At 40.3% G+C, this 18,223-nt stretch overlaps 1 protein-coding gene across 2 annotated transcripts in view; it reads right to left on the bottom strand.

Moving 5' to 3' along the window:
• LOC136144257 (ATP-binding cassette sub-family C member 4-like) overlaps positions 1-18,223 on the bottom strand; it is a 243,740-nt gene that overhangs the window by 140,411 nt on the left and 85,106 nt on the right. For both annotated transcript variants that reach the window (XM_065902003.1, XM_065902004.1), the window contains exons 8-9: positions 17,445-17,694; positions 6,064-6,165 (exon numbers count right to left, since the gene is read on the bottom strand). In XM_065902003.1, coding sequence (XP_065758075.1) covers positions 6,064-6,165; positions 17,445-17,694 — 352 coding nt within the window. The remainder of the gene's footprint in view (positions 1-6,063; positions 6,166-17,444; positions 17,695-18,223) is intronic.

Genomic DNA, 18,223 nt, shown 5'->3' with positions numbered 1-18,223 from the left:
ACATCAAGACATTGAGAACAAACAATGCTTTACCATGCAGGAGACAGCTGACATACTCAAAATATTCAAATATTTCATTCAATGTATTGAATGGAAATCATTTGCACCAGCTTGGTTATGTTAATCGCTTTGATATGTGAGTTTCACAGAAGTTAAGCATAAAACCCTTCTTGACCATATTTCTGCAGGCAGTTCTCCACTTAAATGTAACAGAAACATTCCATTTTTAAAACAAATTGTGACAGGTGATGAAAAATGGATACTGTACAATATTGTGGAACAGAATAGATTGCGGGCAAGTGAAATGCACCACCACCAACCACACCAAAAGCCAGTCCTCATCTAAAGAAGGTGATGTTGTGTATATGGTGGCATTGCAATGGAATTCTCTATTATGAGCTCCTTCAGTAAAACCTAATGATTAATTCCAACAAGTACTGCTCCCATTAGACCAAATGAAAGCAGCTCTCTATGAAAAGCATCCAGAATTACTCAAAAGAAAAGGCATAATCTTCCATCAGGATGACGCAAGACCGCATGTTTCTTTGATGACCAGGCAAAAAACTATTACAGATTGGCTGGGAAGTTCTGACTGATCCCCCGTATTCACCAGACATTGTACTTTTGGACTTCCATTTATTTCGGGCTTTACAAAATTCTCTTAATGGAAAAAATTCAATTCCTTGGAAAACTGTAAAAGGTATCTGGAACAGCTCTTTGCTCAAAAAGATAGAAAATTTTGAAAAGTTGGAATTATGCAGTTGCCTGGAAAATGGCAGAAGGTACTGGAACACAACAGTGAGTATATTGTTCAATCAAGTTCTTGGTGACAATCAACCAGAGCAACAAGAACTCTGAGAGAGGGGCTCCAGGAAAAGTTATATCAGGAAGGTTATCCATGCCCTTTGGCCAAATGGAAAACAGTACTGACAAGCAGCTGAATGAGGAAAGAATTATTGATGGTTTTATATATACAAACCAATCAAATGAAAAATGGATAAATTTCAGAAGCATAGGAGGAACTTTCATGGAAAAAAAACGTATCACTACACACTACTTTTCCTCGCAGTTAATGATATTTACATGGTCATAAATAGCAAATAAAAATTTAACCCAAAATTGTGAAAAATTGAAAAGTTCTTGGTGAAAATTAAAACTGTGTCTTTTATTTTTACTTAAAAACCAAAGAAACTTTTTAGCCAACCATAAAAAAACTCCTGTAAAAGGCAGTCAAGGCTCTAATCTTACTAGAGCTCTAACTTAACAACAAAACCAACAAAAACAAAAAAGGAAATAGGTGTAAAGTATGACACCATGAGTTACAGTGATAGCCCTAAATTTTACACCTATTACATGCATTACCTGCCCTGACTAAACAGGGATAACAAAGTACTTCTGCTAAAAAAAAAAAAAAAAAAAAAGACAAAACAGATGTGCTGTTGCATATACAATTCAATGTGAGAGCAAATGACAGCATACTCATCATGCCATTCACAAGTTGTATTTCTGAGTAATCTGTAAGTTTTAAGGTAAAGAGATTTAAGGGTGTGTGTGTGTGTATATATATATATATATATATATATTTATTTACATACACTAAATATTAAGAAAACTTCTCAGTAACGGCTAGTTTTTGTTTTTCTTAAGAGAGTGATCACATGTGATTAGCAAAATGCCTGAAAGACTAAAGGAACAGGATCTAGATTAAAAGTTTGGAAAAGCTTCTAACTGAAAAATTCCTCTGGAAATAACTGAACTGATAATGGAACAGTCACTTGCTAAAACAACAATTATTTTTAATCATCAAATTATGCCAGATTTTATGGGTATTACAAACAGTATCAAGAAGAATAGTGTTTACTCCTTTGAAGAAAAGCTATGAAAAACCTAGACAGCATATTAAAAAGCAGAGACGTTACTTTGTCGACAAAGATGCATATAGTCAAAGCCATGGTTTCTCCAGTAGTTGTGAATGGATGTGAGAGTTGAACTATAAAGGAAGCTGAGCACCAAAGAATTGATGCTTTTGAACTGTGGTGTTGGAGAAGACTCTTGAGAGTCCCTTGGACTGCAAGGAGATCCAACCAGACTAAGGAAATCAGTCTTGAATATTCATTGGAAGGACTGATGCTGAAGCTGAAGCTCCAATACTTTGACTGCCTGATGTGAAGAACTGACTCATTGGAAAAGACCCTGATGCTGGGAACAAAGGAAGGCAGGAGGAGAAGGAGACAACAAAGAATGAGATGGTTGGATGGCATCACCAACTCAGTGGACATGAGTTCAAGCAAGCTCTGGGAGTTGGTGATGGACACGGAGACCTGGCATGCTTCAGTCAATGGGGTCACAAAGAGACACAACTGAACCACTGAATGGAACTGAACTGATCAAAAAGAAACTAAATTTTAATACATGAGAAACATTTTTAAACTTATTCACTCCTTTCTTCTTGCTTGACACTTAGGGTTCCTATTTTACTACTTTTCACTTGGTTAAGAGTACAGAATACAAACATCAGATTCCTGTCTGCAGATCTCAAAGTCTATCAGGGCCACACACTGAGTTCCCTCCTTGTTCAGGCTTCGGGATCAGGCACTGCTCTGTCACAACCAGAAGGGGGTAGCACTCGACAGCCCATGGGTACGGGGTATGTTCCCTCATGGTTATTCAGACTCAGGGGACCGCTGACTCCACAAAGATCATCAGCTGAGTCCCCACTCTGTGTAAGAACAGTTTGAAACTCCTCCCCGTGGAGATTTGGAGATACCCCCAAGCATACTTTAGAGATTGAGATCAATTCCCATCATTTCATGAATGAGACTTGCATCCATGAGACCATCCCCAACCTGTCCACCTGGCTGTCCAGAGGAGCCAATTAGAGCTCATTTCTATCTTCTGCCTCCCAACCCAGCAGAGGCTTCATTAAGACTTAGTTTCTCTTCAAAATTTCCAATGTCTTTGCCTTTCTCCCTCCCAAGGGTCATCTCACCCATAACCTAACTTGACAGTCCCTAACTACTAATGACTCTGCCAAGGTGCACAGTCTTTCCATAGGCAAGTCCAGGACAACACAATAGGGTGTTCTGTATGATTATGCAACTTGTACAGAAGTCTGAGAACATGTTCTTGGAAGTTCTTGAAAGAAGAACAAAACATTTTAGTTTATAATGTTGCATAGTTTGATACAAGGGAAATTTGGTAATTGGTCATATGGTGGCTCAGAAGGTAAAGAATCCACCTGCAATGCAGGAGACCTGGGTTTGATCCCTGGGTTGGGAAGATCCCCTGGAGGAGGGCATGGAAATCCACTCCAGTGTTCTTGCCTAGAGAATCCCCACAGACAGAGAAGCCTGGTGGGCTACAGTCCATGGGGTCACAAAGACACACAACTTAGTGACTGAAAAACAACATACAAAGTATGTGTCAACATTCACATAAAGTTAACATCATAATGGAATTTTAGTGGTGCCTTCCATCAATGCTTCAAGTGGATTATGACAAGAAATACCAAGCAGGAGGCAAATCTACTCTATTAAGGTAGGGTAGGTCAGGCACCTTGCATGAGTTCCCATGTGCAAAAGGTGTAGGGATGTGGTTGTATATGTTTGTTCTATATATTTATATAGAACATACTACTGTCTTGTTGGTGGAGATGAAAGGTTCTGAGTCAGAAGTAGGTGAACACAATGCAGGTGGCACAACAGAGTCACTGGCATGAAAGACAGGAGGAGTCTACAGAGCCTGGACATTTGCTCTGCGGTCCCCCCTCTGACAGCAGCCAGGCTCCCAGACTCTGCTCTGGAGGTTGGACCCTCTGGTAGAGGTGTCTCCTCCCTGAGTCCTTCCAGTCCTGGGGCGGGAGCAGCTTCCTGCCATTGCTAATGGCTGAGCTGCCTCATCCACCACTATTTTGCCCTTTTCTGTTCTTTCATCTCCTATGTAACTAATTTCCTGTATGAAATCCCCTCTCCCCCGCTGCAGGTTTGGTTCTCCTGATTAATCCACACTGATACAGAAGGATGTGCACAAAAAACTATAAAGACAGAGGCAGGAGGAGACTTTCAGTTGTCTGTAACGGGGCTGCACTGGGAGTGCAAACTTGAGAACTTTTGAAGAGTGGTCCCTATTGTTTTTCCTATTTGCTAAATTTCAGAAATAAACCAAGTGCTGGGAAAATCTTTGTGATTTCACCAGTTCTCCCTGTCAGCTTGCCACACAGTACAACACTTCAATTTGGAATCACTGGTACTCACTATGCCCACCTGCTCTCTCCTCCTGCCCCTGGCTGCCACCAAAGTAGCCAGACCATCCAGAAGCTTAGGATAGAGGAGCCCCACCCTACCCTGCAGCAAAGATCCAAATCACTCACACTATGTAATAAGATATTTAATAACATTAAGGCAAAAAACAAACACTGATTGTATCCAAAGTCTCTGGTCTCTAACAACTGATTGTGTATTTGTTAGTTAACCATTTCTATACTGCAGCATTCTGTCTCTCCAATCCTACAAATTCTAATACTATAAATGCATTTTGTCTCTCCAGTACTACAAATTCTAATACTATAAATGCATTTACTTCAAGTTCAAAATATGATAACCCTTTGAAAGTTCTCTTGAAAGTGAGATAAATAACAATATGTCAAATGCCTCGGGCTGACATTATTTTTAGTGTTAGTAAGTGTTAGTCTCTCAGTTGTGTCTGACTCTTTGTGATCCCATGGATTGTAGCCCACCAGGTTCCTCTGTCCATGAAATTCTCCAAGCAAGAATATCACAGTGGTTTGCCATTTCTTTCTCTGGCATTCCTGTAGGGGAAATTAGAATTGGACACCTCAAGTCCAAGAGCCCCCCCGGGCATGTTCATTACCAGCGCATTCCTTTCCTTTGTAAAGCACTTCTAACTGCCAGATTGTTTAATTGTGAGCCATACAGAAGCCATTGCTCTTTTGATCTTAACATATCTAATATGCAACCCAAAGATCTTTCCTTCACACAGATGAAATATTTTCCATTTTTGCAAGCTTTAAAACACCAAAACACAAAAGATGCAGACAAATTCCAACAAAAATGGTACAAGACAGATTCCAGCATCAATGCATACAGATGAACTGGCCACCGATAAAACAAATGAACTAATTTTATCTAGGTTACCCACTCCTACAAGAACTAGCTCCCAAATGAACCAGTTCCAACTGGACCAGTTACCAAATCAGGTAAATAAATTTACCCTACATATGAGCTATGGTGGGCTTGCCCCATAAGAACTAGTTCCCAATGAACTGGTTCAAGGTAGAGTTCAACAACACCTCCCCTCTGTAAATGGGTACCCAACCAAATTAGATTGTCCAGATTAGGAAAAGTCCAGATTGAGGGGGGAAAATGTTCCCCCCTCGGGTGTGCACACCCGAGCAACTTACCCTTCAAAATTGAACCCGTCAGCTCTCAACACAAAACGACACACAAAACAAGTGAACAGGTTGAACAAGTGAGCTGGTTGAACAGGCTATCGAATTGGGTAGACTTACCCTACAACCAAAATCAAGTCTGTTGACTCTAGAAATTTGTCAGTTCCTTGTCTCAATTGTCAAGCTCTGAGGGCAGCCGGTACCTCTTCAGGGAATCTTGAAGGAAAGAACCTCAGGACAAATGATCCCAGCAGCTGCTAGGGTCTTGGTTCAATATTCCCTGATTGGTGCTGGCTAGACATGAGCAGCAAGGCTCCTGTCTGGCTAAGACAAATTGTCACCAAGTCCAAGCTCACTCTGCTCACTGCATGACAGGCAATGAATCTGACAGACAAGGTTTTGAGGCAAGGAAAATATCTTAATTGGGGAGCTGGCAGACAAAGAAGACTGCAGGCCAGTGCCTCAAAACAAACATCTTTAGTTTTAATCTCTATTAATTACAAACCTCATTACTGATTCAGAATTTTTATAATATACTTTCATGGTAAATGGGCAAGTCACATTTTGTGTCACGTGTAAAATCTCAATATCCTCCAATAAATCTATGTCACAGTTATCCTTTAGCAGTCACAATAGTGAAATTAAGGATTTGTTACCTTATCCCAAAAAGCAGTAAAATTGTGCACGTTCACAACTGTTTTACCATCTGATGGCAGCTGATGATTGTACTGTGGTAGCTCATCAAGTAACAGAAAGTTCTACAGAAAAAGGAAAAACACATTGTTTAAACTATAGGAGCAAAGCACAAACAAAATAATTGCTTCCATGGAATTTGCAATATATTTTACCCTGTATTTCATTATGTGTTGCTGCTGCTAAGTCACTTCAGTCGTGTCTGACTCTGTGTGACCCTATAGATGGCAGCCCACCAGGCTCCCCCATCCCTGGAATTCTCCAGGCGAGAATACTGGAGTGGGTTGCCATTTCCCTCTCCAATGCATGAAAGTGAAAAGTGGAAGTTAAGTCGTGTCCAGCTCCTAGCGACCCCATGGACTGCAGCCTACCAGGCTCCTCCGTCCATGGGGTTTTCCAGGCAAGAGTACTGGAGTAGGGTGCCATTGCCTTCTCCATCACTATGTGTTAGGTCATTAGAAATACTAAATAATTCATATTATAAACTATTATAGCATATAGTGTAGTACATACAGTATACACATATAGCTTATAGTGTGTACATATATACACACACACACAAAAAAAAAGAGTTCCAGGCCATGGAACTATCTTTGTAACTTTGTTAACAAGTATACTGGCTCCCCTTTAAAGAACAAATATGTCTCCAAACTTGAACACATCAAGATCCAGGACATTTTTATTCTGTCATTAACAATACACACAGGTTTTGACAGAAAATGATTCCATAAATATTTGCGGAATCCCACCAGGTTCCAAGCACATTGTGACACTGCTGGGAACACAGAGAGGAAGGTCATTCCCAGGCCTTCAGCAATCAGGTGGCAAAGGACATGCTGGGAACATAAGACCTATGGAAGAAACTCCGAATGAAAGCCTCACTCTTTGATACTCTGTATCAAATCCCTATTACTGCTTGTCATTAACTATCATTAAAATCATCATTCTTAAAAGATAATGCTATTAAAGCCTCTATCTATTTTTTACTTTTCACAAACACTTGTCTCTGCTCCTTAGTCAAAGTCCTCTCCTCCTCAACAGAATGATCTATCTTCCACTTCTTGCTATTTTCCACACCAATTACTAATAGGAACTATTCAATGCAATTTAGCTGAATAAAATAAAGTCTTGAAAATCATTAGAAAACTAATATAATCATATACAGGAAACTCCTTCTTACCCTTTAAATGCTAGAAATAATTCAGTGAGAAAAGACACAGTGGAAGAGAAATTGAACAACAGAGACCACTCCCACCCCACCCCACCCCCAGGTACTATGAACATGTGGCAGAGACTACTGGCTGTCCTCAAAACCTGCTGTCTTTCTTCCATGCTAATAAAACCTTGGGTTTTAGCTGCACATGGCAACCTGGAAAGAGGCTCTCTCTCTCCAGCCTCCTGAGGAGATAGGAGCAGCCATGTGACTAAATCCAGGTCAGTGGAGGATGACAACAACCAGGACCTTTCTCCACCCAGTGGCCTGGGCCTTGGAAGCTGCCAACCTGGTCAAGGTCACAATGCATTTGACATCATGGAGGATCATACTAGCCATGGAGCCTTGCCGGGAGCCGGCACATGAGATCCCATCCATGACAAGGTCATGAGGGAGAAAACCTGACAGGCAAGGCGGATCAGGTTTTCAGGGATTCCGAAAAACTGCCCCCAGCGCTCACCTTAAAGATGATATCTGTCCTTCTGATGCTTGCTTCAATAGACTACTCCCTAATGTCTGTGACACAGGCAGAAGGCCTTTCTCGATCTCTTTCCAAATAAGAATCAATTTAGAACTTTCATGAATAAGTTTCCCGAGTGGTGGTATCTTATGAGATTATCCAGGATGAAAGGAGTGTTTTAATTTAAACTCCTTTGCTGGCATTCTAGTTTGTTTAGCAAATGCGTCTATGCCCTTAGGACTAATATGAATGACTGCTTATAATACCCTAATCATAAAACAGCATAAAGAACCTGATCATATAAAGGCCCTAATAGACATAGAGCCTTTTTGGGGGGTGAAGGAGTCCTATTAGAAAACCCTGGAGTAGATGTTTTGCTAACTTCCACTATCTTGAGTGAGGCAGTGCCATACACAAAGTGCATCAAAGAAGACAACAGAACATGAATTGCCCAGGGTGATATTTTTACACAGACTGTAAATATGGCAGAATTGCCCATGGAGAGTTTCCCTGTCAAGTCAAAGATTGTCAATAGGACCACAGTTTAATGGTGGTGCATTTTGTGACCAGTTGCTTTTTTACAGTTTGCAAATGGTTTGAAAAACAAGTACGGTTTCCTATTACTCAACTTCTCAAACTAATGGATGATTGTTCATCAATCTTTGAAAATTAAAAGTTATGTCTCTTCTCTAAAATAGTAGTAGTAACTATACCATGCAAATTATAATTACTTTTAAAGCTTTTATATTCTAGACACTTCAAGTGATCTTCTAATTTGGTTCATTGTCAGTACAGTCATTCCTTGAAACCACTTTTTAAAATTCTTGTGACGTAGTTAATTATAAAAAATCTGTGCAGCATTTATTAAGCATCCACTAAGTATAAACAAAGTATAGGATTTCTATTATAATACAATACACCTGTTCCTGAAAAATGATGCATTCTGAAAAAAATATTCATTAAAAACAACACTGGCTATAGTACAAGTAAGCTTAGGGGTAAGTCTTTCAAAACTTCTACATCTTTGTAACCAAAACACTAACAAAATCACTGGTACCCTTACTTTTGACAAAGGAGGCAAGAATATACAATGGGGCAAAGATAGTTTCCTCAATGAGTGCTTCTCGGAAAACTGGATAGTTTCATGTAGAAGAATGAAATTAAAATACTTCCTAACACCATGCACAAAGATAAACTAAAAATAGATTAAAGATCTAAATGTAAGACTATAAAACTATAGAATCTTAGAGGAAAACATAGGCAGAACACTCTATGACATAAATCACAGCAAGATCCTCTATGACCCAGGTAAGGTGGTCTCGTATTCCCATCTCTTGAAGAATTTTCCGCAGTATTTTTGTGATCCACACAATCAAAGCCTTTAGCGTAATCAATAAAGCAGAGGTAGATGTTTTACTGGAACTCTCTTGCTTTTTCTATAATCCAGCAGATGTTGGCAATTTGATCTCTGGTTCCTCTGCCTTTTCTAAATCGAGCTTGAACATCTGGAAGTTCTCAGTTCACATATTGTTGAAAGCTAGCTTGGAAATTTTTGAGCATTACTTTGCTAGCATGTGAGAGGAGTGCAACTGTGCAGTAGTTTGAACATTCTTTGGCATTGTCTTCTTTAGGACTGGAATGAAAACTGTTCTTTTCCAATCCTGTGGCTACTGCTGAGTTTCCAAATTTGCCAGCATATTAGAACTCCATATTTCAACAAATCCAGGTATTTTACAGCCCCATAACCAAAACAGCCCAGCATTCACCTCTCCCTTCCTGCCATACCCAATTCAAAGACTTGCCCTGAGTTGTGCTTGAATGCTCTGAAATCTGACCAAGTCTATTTCACCCTAAACCAAACCACATCGTCTCGTCCCTGGACCACATATTGCATCAGCCTCCTGACACACTCATCTCTCTGCCTCTGTTCTAGGTCCCCACCCCACCTCCCTATCCAGTTCCCAAGGCTGCAGCCAGGCTGAGTTCTGAGACACTAAAAACCTTAATTTGTGGTTTCCTGTACAGTTCCCTGCTCAGGCCTCCTGTACTCTCTACTCTGCAGCCTCAGACATTTTGGTTCCTTCTTATGCACTAAAAGCCTTTGTCACAATCACCATCCCCATGAAAATGCAAAGTATCAGCTTCCCACCTCCCTCACCCCCACAAATGGAATTCTCCAGTCTTCCCAGGAAGTACCATCTCCAAAATTAAACTGGTGTCTCTAACAAAGTACCTCATTTCACCTCAGACTTCTCCTTCAAGTACTAATGACACAAAAACACACATCCACAGTGGGTTTCACTGTTTGGTTTGTTATTAACCCCCCACTTGATGAAAGAAATTCCAAGGAGGACAGACTTCTCTGTATTTCTTTACTGGCCATTATACATACACACCTAGCCTGTGCCGGGCCTCATTTATTTATTCAATTATCTCAGAGATGGAATAGATGAATAAATTCCAAATTTGCCCCTAAAACATCTAGTGTAAACCAAGACAGGTTTTTCCTCTCAACTAATTTTACTTTTCAAATGATCTTGACATCCTCTCTATTGGATTTGCACAGTTTGGATTTCTTTGCTCTTTTCCAAAACTAGGGCACTGTTTCCCAAATGTGGCCTATTTTCAGGTACCCAGGGACATTTACTAAAGACATATTAATAGACACCTTGGACTCCAGCCAACACCTAGTGAATCAGAATCTCCAAGGTGTGATCATTGAGTTTTAATACGCATTCCAGGTGATACTGATAAACTAGAGAACTAACCTTTTTAAGGGTTAGAGAAATCAAATGAACTTAAAAAAAGGCTAAAATCAAAAATTTTAAATTATATATATTTCAATAATGACTTCAACCCACCAGGAAGCCATTCTGACACTAACCCTTCTCATTACTCTATTCTTAGCCATTGGTCCCACATTTACTGAAAATAACTGTCAAAAAGATCTAAATTCCTAGGCCATCTTTCTGCCAGAAATTTTATGTACATGAGGGAAAATGGATGTTTCTTGCCCAAATCAAAGATGCTTCCTTCACCAGGATATAAAGAAACCTGACAAAGTCAGCACCAGGAAAATTCAAAGTTCTCAGCAGGTCATAATGTTAATGCTATTGCACATACCTATATGGGAAGGAGTTTCAAGCCTCAGACACAGTTCAGTTGAATTTTTGTGGGAAAAAAATCCTACCCAAATATATGAGCACAATTCCCTAAAAACCTTATTTAGGACCCCTTTTGTGCTACACTCTTTGGTGCACCACACAATCCACCAAGGAATAGGAGTTAACACTTTTCCCACTAAAACCACGCTTAATGGTTAGGCATTTGCAGAATCCCTCCCAGACATGATGGAGTTGGATTGTTCCTTCAGTTGCTTGCTTTCTGGGCAGCTGCTATTTGTGAGGACTACAAAGATGAATGAGGCACTGTATCTGCCCTTTAAGTCTGGAATAAGGGAGGGAGAGAAATCCACAAACATGTGGTTTAGTGAGGGCAAAGTCACATCCATGAGCTCAAAGGAAGAGATGGGGATTAAAGAGGGTGTGATGGTTAATTTTATGTCAACTTGACTAAACCACAGTCTTCAGACACCTGCTCAAACAAATCTGGTTAATACAGTGAAAGTATTTTTAGATGAGATTAGTATTAAAATCAGTAGACTCTGAGTAAAACAGATTATCCTCCTGTAGAAGAATACTAAGTAGCCAAGATGGCAATGGTTTGGCTCTTTTGCCCCACTTCCTATAAACAATGATCTTACATGATTATGTAATGGCTGAGATCATCTACAGCACTGCACACGCACAATACAAAGCAACAGCTTGGCCACTTGCCACTTCTGTTCGTGTATACCTTATAAGCCCACCTGAAAATCCCTGCTGCTGCTGCATCAGCCACTAGCAAATAAAGCACGTCTGTAGTTCCTATGACTCCTCATAATTTCATCCAGCTTCCCAGCTCACACTTTGTCTACCCTAGGTTCAGAGACCAGTGAGACACCTGTATAATGTGGGTGGGCCTCATGCAATTAGACAAAGGCCTTAAGAGAAAAAAGACTAACATACAATGGAGAAAAGACAACCTCTTCAATCAGTGATAATGAAAAAACTGGACAGCTACATGTAAAAGAAAAGCATTAGAACACTTCCTAACACCACACACAAAAATAAACTTGAAATGGATTAAAGACTTAAATGTAAGGCCAGAAACTATAAAACTTTTAGAGGAAAAGTAGGTAGAACACTCTTTGACATAGATCACAGCAAGATTCTCTTTGACCCAATTCCTAAAGTAATGGAAATAAAAACAAAAATAAACAAATGGGATATAATTAAACTTAAAAGCTTTTGCACAGCAAAGGAAACAATAAACATGATGAAGAGACAACCATCAGAATGGGAGAAATTAATTGCAGATGAAACAACTGACAAAGGATTAATCTACAAAATATATAACCAGCTCATGAAACTCAATATCAGAAAAACAAACAACCCAATCAAAAAATGGGCAGAAGATCTAAATGGACACTTTTCTAAAGACATACAGATAGCCAATAAGCACATGAAAAGATGCTCAACATTACTCATTATTAGAGAAACGCAAACCAAAACTAAATGAGTTACCACCTCATACCACTCAGATTGGCCATCATCAGAAAACCTTCAAATAATAAATGCTGGAGAGGATGTGGAGAAAGGGGAACCCTCTTACACTGTTGGTGGGAATGTAAATTGATACAGCCACTATGGAGAACAGTATGGAAGTCCTTAAAAATCTAGGAATAAAACTACCATATGATCCAGCAATTCACAACTGAGCATTCACCCTGAGAAAACCATAATTCAAAAAGATATGTGTACCTCAATGTTCACTGCAGCACTATTTACAATAGCCAGGGCATGGAAGCAATCTAGATATTCACCAACAGATGAATGGATAAAGAAATTGTGGTACATATATACAATGGAATATTTGTTGTTGTTTTTCCATCACTAAGTCGTGTCTCACTCTTTGCAACCCCATGGACTGCAGCACACCAGGCCTCCCTGTCCTTCACCATCTCCTGGAATTTGCCCAAGTTCAAGTCCATTGAATCAGTGATGTCATCCAACTATCTTATCCTCTGTTACCCGTTTCACCTCCTGCCCTCAATCTTTCCCAGCATCAGAGTCTTTTCCATTGAGTTAGCTCTTTGCATGAGGTGGCCAAAGTATTGGAGCTGCAGCTTCAACATTAGTCCTTCCTATGAATATCCAGGGTTGATTTCATTTAGGATTGACTGGTTTGATCTCCTTGCTGTTCAAGGGACTTTCACGAGTCTTCTCCAGCACCACAATTTGAAAGCATCAATTCTTTCGTGCTCAGTCTTCTTTATGGTCCAGCTGTCACATCCATACATGACTACTAGAAAGACCATAACTTTGACTATAAAGACCTTACATCTTGTTAGCAAGATGATGTCTTTCCTTTTTAATAAGCTGTCTAGGTTTGTCATAGCTTTCCTTCCAAGAAACAAGTGTCTTCTAATTTCAAGGCTGCAGTCACCATCTGCAGTGATTTTAGAGCTCAAGAAGAGAACATCTGTCACTGCTTAGAACTTTGCCCCTTCTATTTACCAAGAAGTGATGGGATCAGATGCCATAATCTTAGTTTTTTAATACTGAGTTTTAAACCAGCTTTTTAACTCTCCGTTTTCACCCTCATTAAGAGACTCTTTCGTTCTTCTTTGCTTTGTGCCATTAGAGTAGTATCATCTGAATATCTGAGGTTGCTATTTCTCCCAGCATTCTTGATTCCAGCTTATAACTCACAAATGACATACTCTGCATATAAGTTAAATAAACATGGTGACAATATACAGCCTTGTATTCCTGTCCCAATTTTGAACCAGTCCATTGTTCCATGTCCTGTTCTAACTGTTGCTTCTTGACCTGCATACAGGTTTCTCAGGAGACAGAGAAGATGGTCTGGTATTCCTAATTCTTTAATAATTTTCCAGATTGTTGTGATTCATACAGTCAAAGGTTTTAGCATAGTTAATGAAGCAGAAATAAATGTTTTTCTGGAATTCCCTTGCTTTCTCTAAGATCCAATGAATGTTGGCAATTCCATAGAAAGGAATGAATTTGAGTCAGTTGTAGTGAGGTGGATGAAACTACTATCTATATATAGTATATATATATACTATATATATATATACTATAAAAAACATTTATCTCTGTTATATACAGAGAAGTAAGTCAGAAAAACAAATATCATAAATTAATGCATAAATATGGAATCTATAAAAATGATATTGATGAATCTATTTGCAGGGAAGGAATGGAGAAGCAGAAGTAGAGAACAGACTTGTGGACACAGCAGGGGAAGGAGAGGGTGGGACATACATCGAGAGAGAAAAATAGCACTGACATATATACACTATCATGTGTAAAACAGAGGTGGCTCAGTGGTAAAGAATCAGCTTGCCAATGCAGGAGACACAGGTTCAACCCCTGGGTTGGGAAGATCCCCTGGAGTAGGAAACGGCAACCCACTCCAGTATTCTTGCCTGGAGAATCCCATGGACAGAGGAGCCTAGCGGGCTACAGTCCAGGGGGTTGCAAACAGTTGGACATGACTGAATAACTTAGCTAGAGGGAAGTTATGTGTAACACAGGGAGTTGCCTGGTGCTGTGACAATCTGGAGGGGTGGGATGTGGAGGGGAGGGAGGTGTAAGAGGGAGGTCATATATACGTGTAATTATGACTGATTCATGACGTTGCATGGCAGAAACCAACATAACATTGCAAAGTAATTATCCTCCAATTAAAAATCAATCAATAAATAAAATGAAAATAGGGCTTCCCTGGTAGCTCAGAGGGTAAAGAATTTGCCTACAATGTGGGAGACCCTGGTTCAATACCTGGGTTGGGAAGAACTGCTGGAAAAGGAAATGGCAACCAATTCTAGTATTCTTGCCTAGAGAATTCCACGGACAGAGGAGCCTGGTGGGCTACAGTCCACAGGATTGAAAAGAGTCTGAGGTTTAAGACAGGATGTATGTATGATTATGACTGATTCATGATCTTGTACAGCAGAAATCAACACAACATTGTAAAGCAATTATCCTCCAATTAAAAATAAATAAATAAAATGAAAATAAGAAAAAAAAAAAAAAGAGAAAAAAGACTGACCACCTCCAAACAGGAGGAAATTCTGTGTCAAGATCATCGTTGGACTCCAGATACATTTTAGCATAAAGTCTCATGGTTTTAATCTTCTTTTATTTCATGATGGCTGGCAAGACTTTCAGACCAACTTTGTTAATCAAGACTGAGTGTTCCTAATTATCTACAAGACTCAAGAGCCCAGACCAGGAGCCAGGCCAGCAGAGTCTACATGAACACCAGGCTGTGCTAGCCGCAACTCCTCTCTTTAGAGAGCAGGCCCACTGAGTCCAGTTGGACTGGTTTGATACACAGACAGACACAGAAAACAAAGGGAACATTCAGATCTACTTCTACTCTTGATAAGATCCAGCTCCCCTAAGTTGAAACACACTACCACATACACACACCAAAGATCAATATTCCAGGAATGCTAACCCCAGTCTGCTCCCTCCCTCTGCATTTCTCTGGCTTCTAGTGCAGGTTGAGCCACCCTGGGCCTCTGTAGGTTCCCAGCCATTTCCTGTAACTGTTGTTTCAGTCAATCCAGTATATATTTGGTGCCCATGGTATGTCCAGTATGCTCTGGGCACTACACTAAAGAATCAGACACAGTCTACCAGACACAGTCGGCTGTCACGGGGCTTGGAACACTACCAGGGAGTCAACATCAGCCCACCCGACATGATGCTGGGTGGCGTGGTACTGGCTGTGTACATAAATGGAAGCCCTGGATCAGTGTGAACGAAAGTGCTGGGAGAGGCTCATGAGGCTGCTGGAGGCTCAGCAGTATTTGCTTAAATCAATGAGAGAAGAGAAGGCGGCCCAGGGGGCCCAAGAGAGTGAGCCAAGACCCCAAAGTGGGGGTGACTGTGGCAGTCACAGAGACAACCTCACCACCTCCCTCCCTCCTCACTTGTCAGAGTGCTGGGAAACAAACAGAATGGCCAGTGGAGCTAACAGTTAAAATTTTTAATTTTTCAGGAAGCAGGGAACCTTTGCATATCTTCAGAGTGAGACTAGTTGATGTAAATCATACTTGAGGAGTTACTCCACTTGGCAGAAGGCACTAAGAAGACAATAATGTAACAATGGCTAAGAAACCAGGCTTTGGGTAGAATCCTAGAATGTCATTTAACAGGCTATTTGAGGATGGGTGAGTTGTTTCACCTGATACACAAACCTGTTTCCTTAATTGTAAAGCAGGGACACATGCTTATCTCATTCAATTGCTGTCGTGTTTAAATCAGAAAACCTGTAAGACTTTGCGTCTACCCAGACCACACAGTGAGCCCTGGCAATCAGCGATCAAAGATAGCAGCTGTGTCAAAGTCACAACACTGTAACAAAATCACAGCAGTACAGAACATGTATGAAGCCTCCATCTGGACACACTGCCCTGTCATTGACAATGTGACTATGGTCCAGGGATACTCCTAAGTGCTTTCTTTCAAGATGCAAAAGCTAAGAGGAAAAAACTGTTGAACTGAATGGACCATCCCTTAAAAGTGTTGCTAGAAGTCAGAAAGAATGATAAAACTCAGGGTACCAGAACTAACCCTGTATGACTGATCTGCTTTGTGAGTAATCTTTTTTTTTTTAATAGCATATAGAAACTTCATCATAAAAAAATTCAATTTTTATGATAAGACCCAAAAATAAAATCGCATCCAAACCTATCTATCTTCACTATAGATCTGTTACTGGCTGTTCATCACTGAGGAGAAGGACAAAAGAAATTAAATACTTTATAAAGCCCAAACACTCAAAGTAATGCCCAGGCTGGCTCACAGAGCCAGTTTACCTTCATTTTAGACCTACTCATAAACAGGCAAGTACTTTAGAGCCTACTGTATGCCGGGCTCTAATTTTGGTGATGTAAATTATTTTCCCTGGGCAATACAGAGACAGTTAGTAAAAAAGGAGACAGAGGGTGTGGTGGAAATCACAAATTTGAAAGGAAGAAGCCAACTAGAGATAGGATTAAAGAGTAAAGGTAAAGAGGACAAGTCAGATCCAAAAGGCATGTTCAGAAATCAACAAGCAAACCATCTGTGGAGGAAAGAAACCATTTTTAAAGAGTGAACTAAGTGAATCTGAGGCCACTCTTCCTGTCCAAGGAGCAGGACCTCTCAGCAAGCTCTTTACCTCCAGACTCAGAGAGAAATCCAATTCACCCCAGGACTGAACACAGTTGCTAGTCATTAAAGTTAACACAGGAGCTGCAATCTGTTTACTTCTTTTGTCTTTAGACATTCTAGTTGCCCTGCAGCCATCAGTTGGACATCAAGAACCCTGCACCACTGCTACAGCTACTCATAAATGAGCAGGGATCTTAACATTATTTGTAATGTATTCTACCAAAGAAGAGAGGGGAGTATGTATGACATTTTGGAACAACTACCAGCTATGCCCCAAAGCATTAAATCTCACCTAACTGGCACACAGTGACATCAAATAAAGGGACCCATTTTACCTAAAATCTACCTAAAACTTTAAAAAGTTATCTGTCACCAAACCTTGATTCTTCGGACACTGACGATTGTTTCTGCTACTCCCTCAATGGCCACGGGGAAGAGGAGAATGCCTGTAATCTGCACAACTTGGTACAGTGTTATGGCCAAAAACACTTGGCTAACTGTGATCATGTTGCCAAGAAGCACATAGGTGGTAAAGGTGACGAAAAGGATGACTTTGCCTGCAGTGTCAAAGAATATCAAATTCATTCCATTAAGGTAGGAACTTCTTAGAACCATGAAAATTTCCTTCCTGTAAAAGAGAGAAGGAAATAGATTTTAAAAGAAGCATCAATATCCAAGCTACGAATTCAAGTGCCCTGTGTGAGTGGCCTCTTTCTAGGGAGTGGACACAGATTAAGATAAACCATCCCTCACATCATGGAGACACTATACAGTGCACACTTAGGACCCTGACCCAAGGACCACACGCTTCATCACCACTTCACTCTCCCAACTAAATGGAGGCTTAATGTCACACTTTTAAACATTTTGGGTCAATGACACTTGAGCTTGAACATTCAATCAACAAGCATTTGTAACCACAAGTCCTGCACAAGGTACCTTGAGGATGACAGAAGGAGAGAACTTGTCCCTTCCAGGAGTTCATGAACTTGGAAAATAAGATGGGTGACCCAGTGGTTAAGACTCTGTGCTTTTAACACAGCATCCATGATTTGATCCCTAGTGAGGGAATTAAGATTTCACATGTCCACCAAGACATTAGACAGAGGCAGCCAGCATGGCCCCCATGGGAGCACAGAGCAGAGATGTGTAACCCA

Source organism: Muntiacus reevesi, chromosome 11 (genome assembly GCF_963930625.1).
Source record: "Muntiacus reevesi chromosome 11, mMunRee1.1, whole genome shotgun sequence".
NCBI classification, from domain to species: domain Eukaryota; kingdom Metazoa; phylum Chordata; class Mammalia; order Artiodactyla; family Cervidae; genus Muntiacus; species Muntiacus reevesi.
This window is presented reverse-complemented; position numbering and strand designations above follow the sequence as displayed.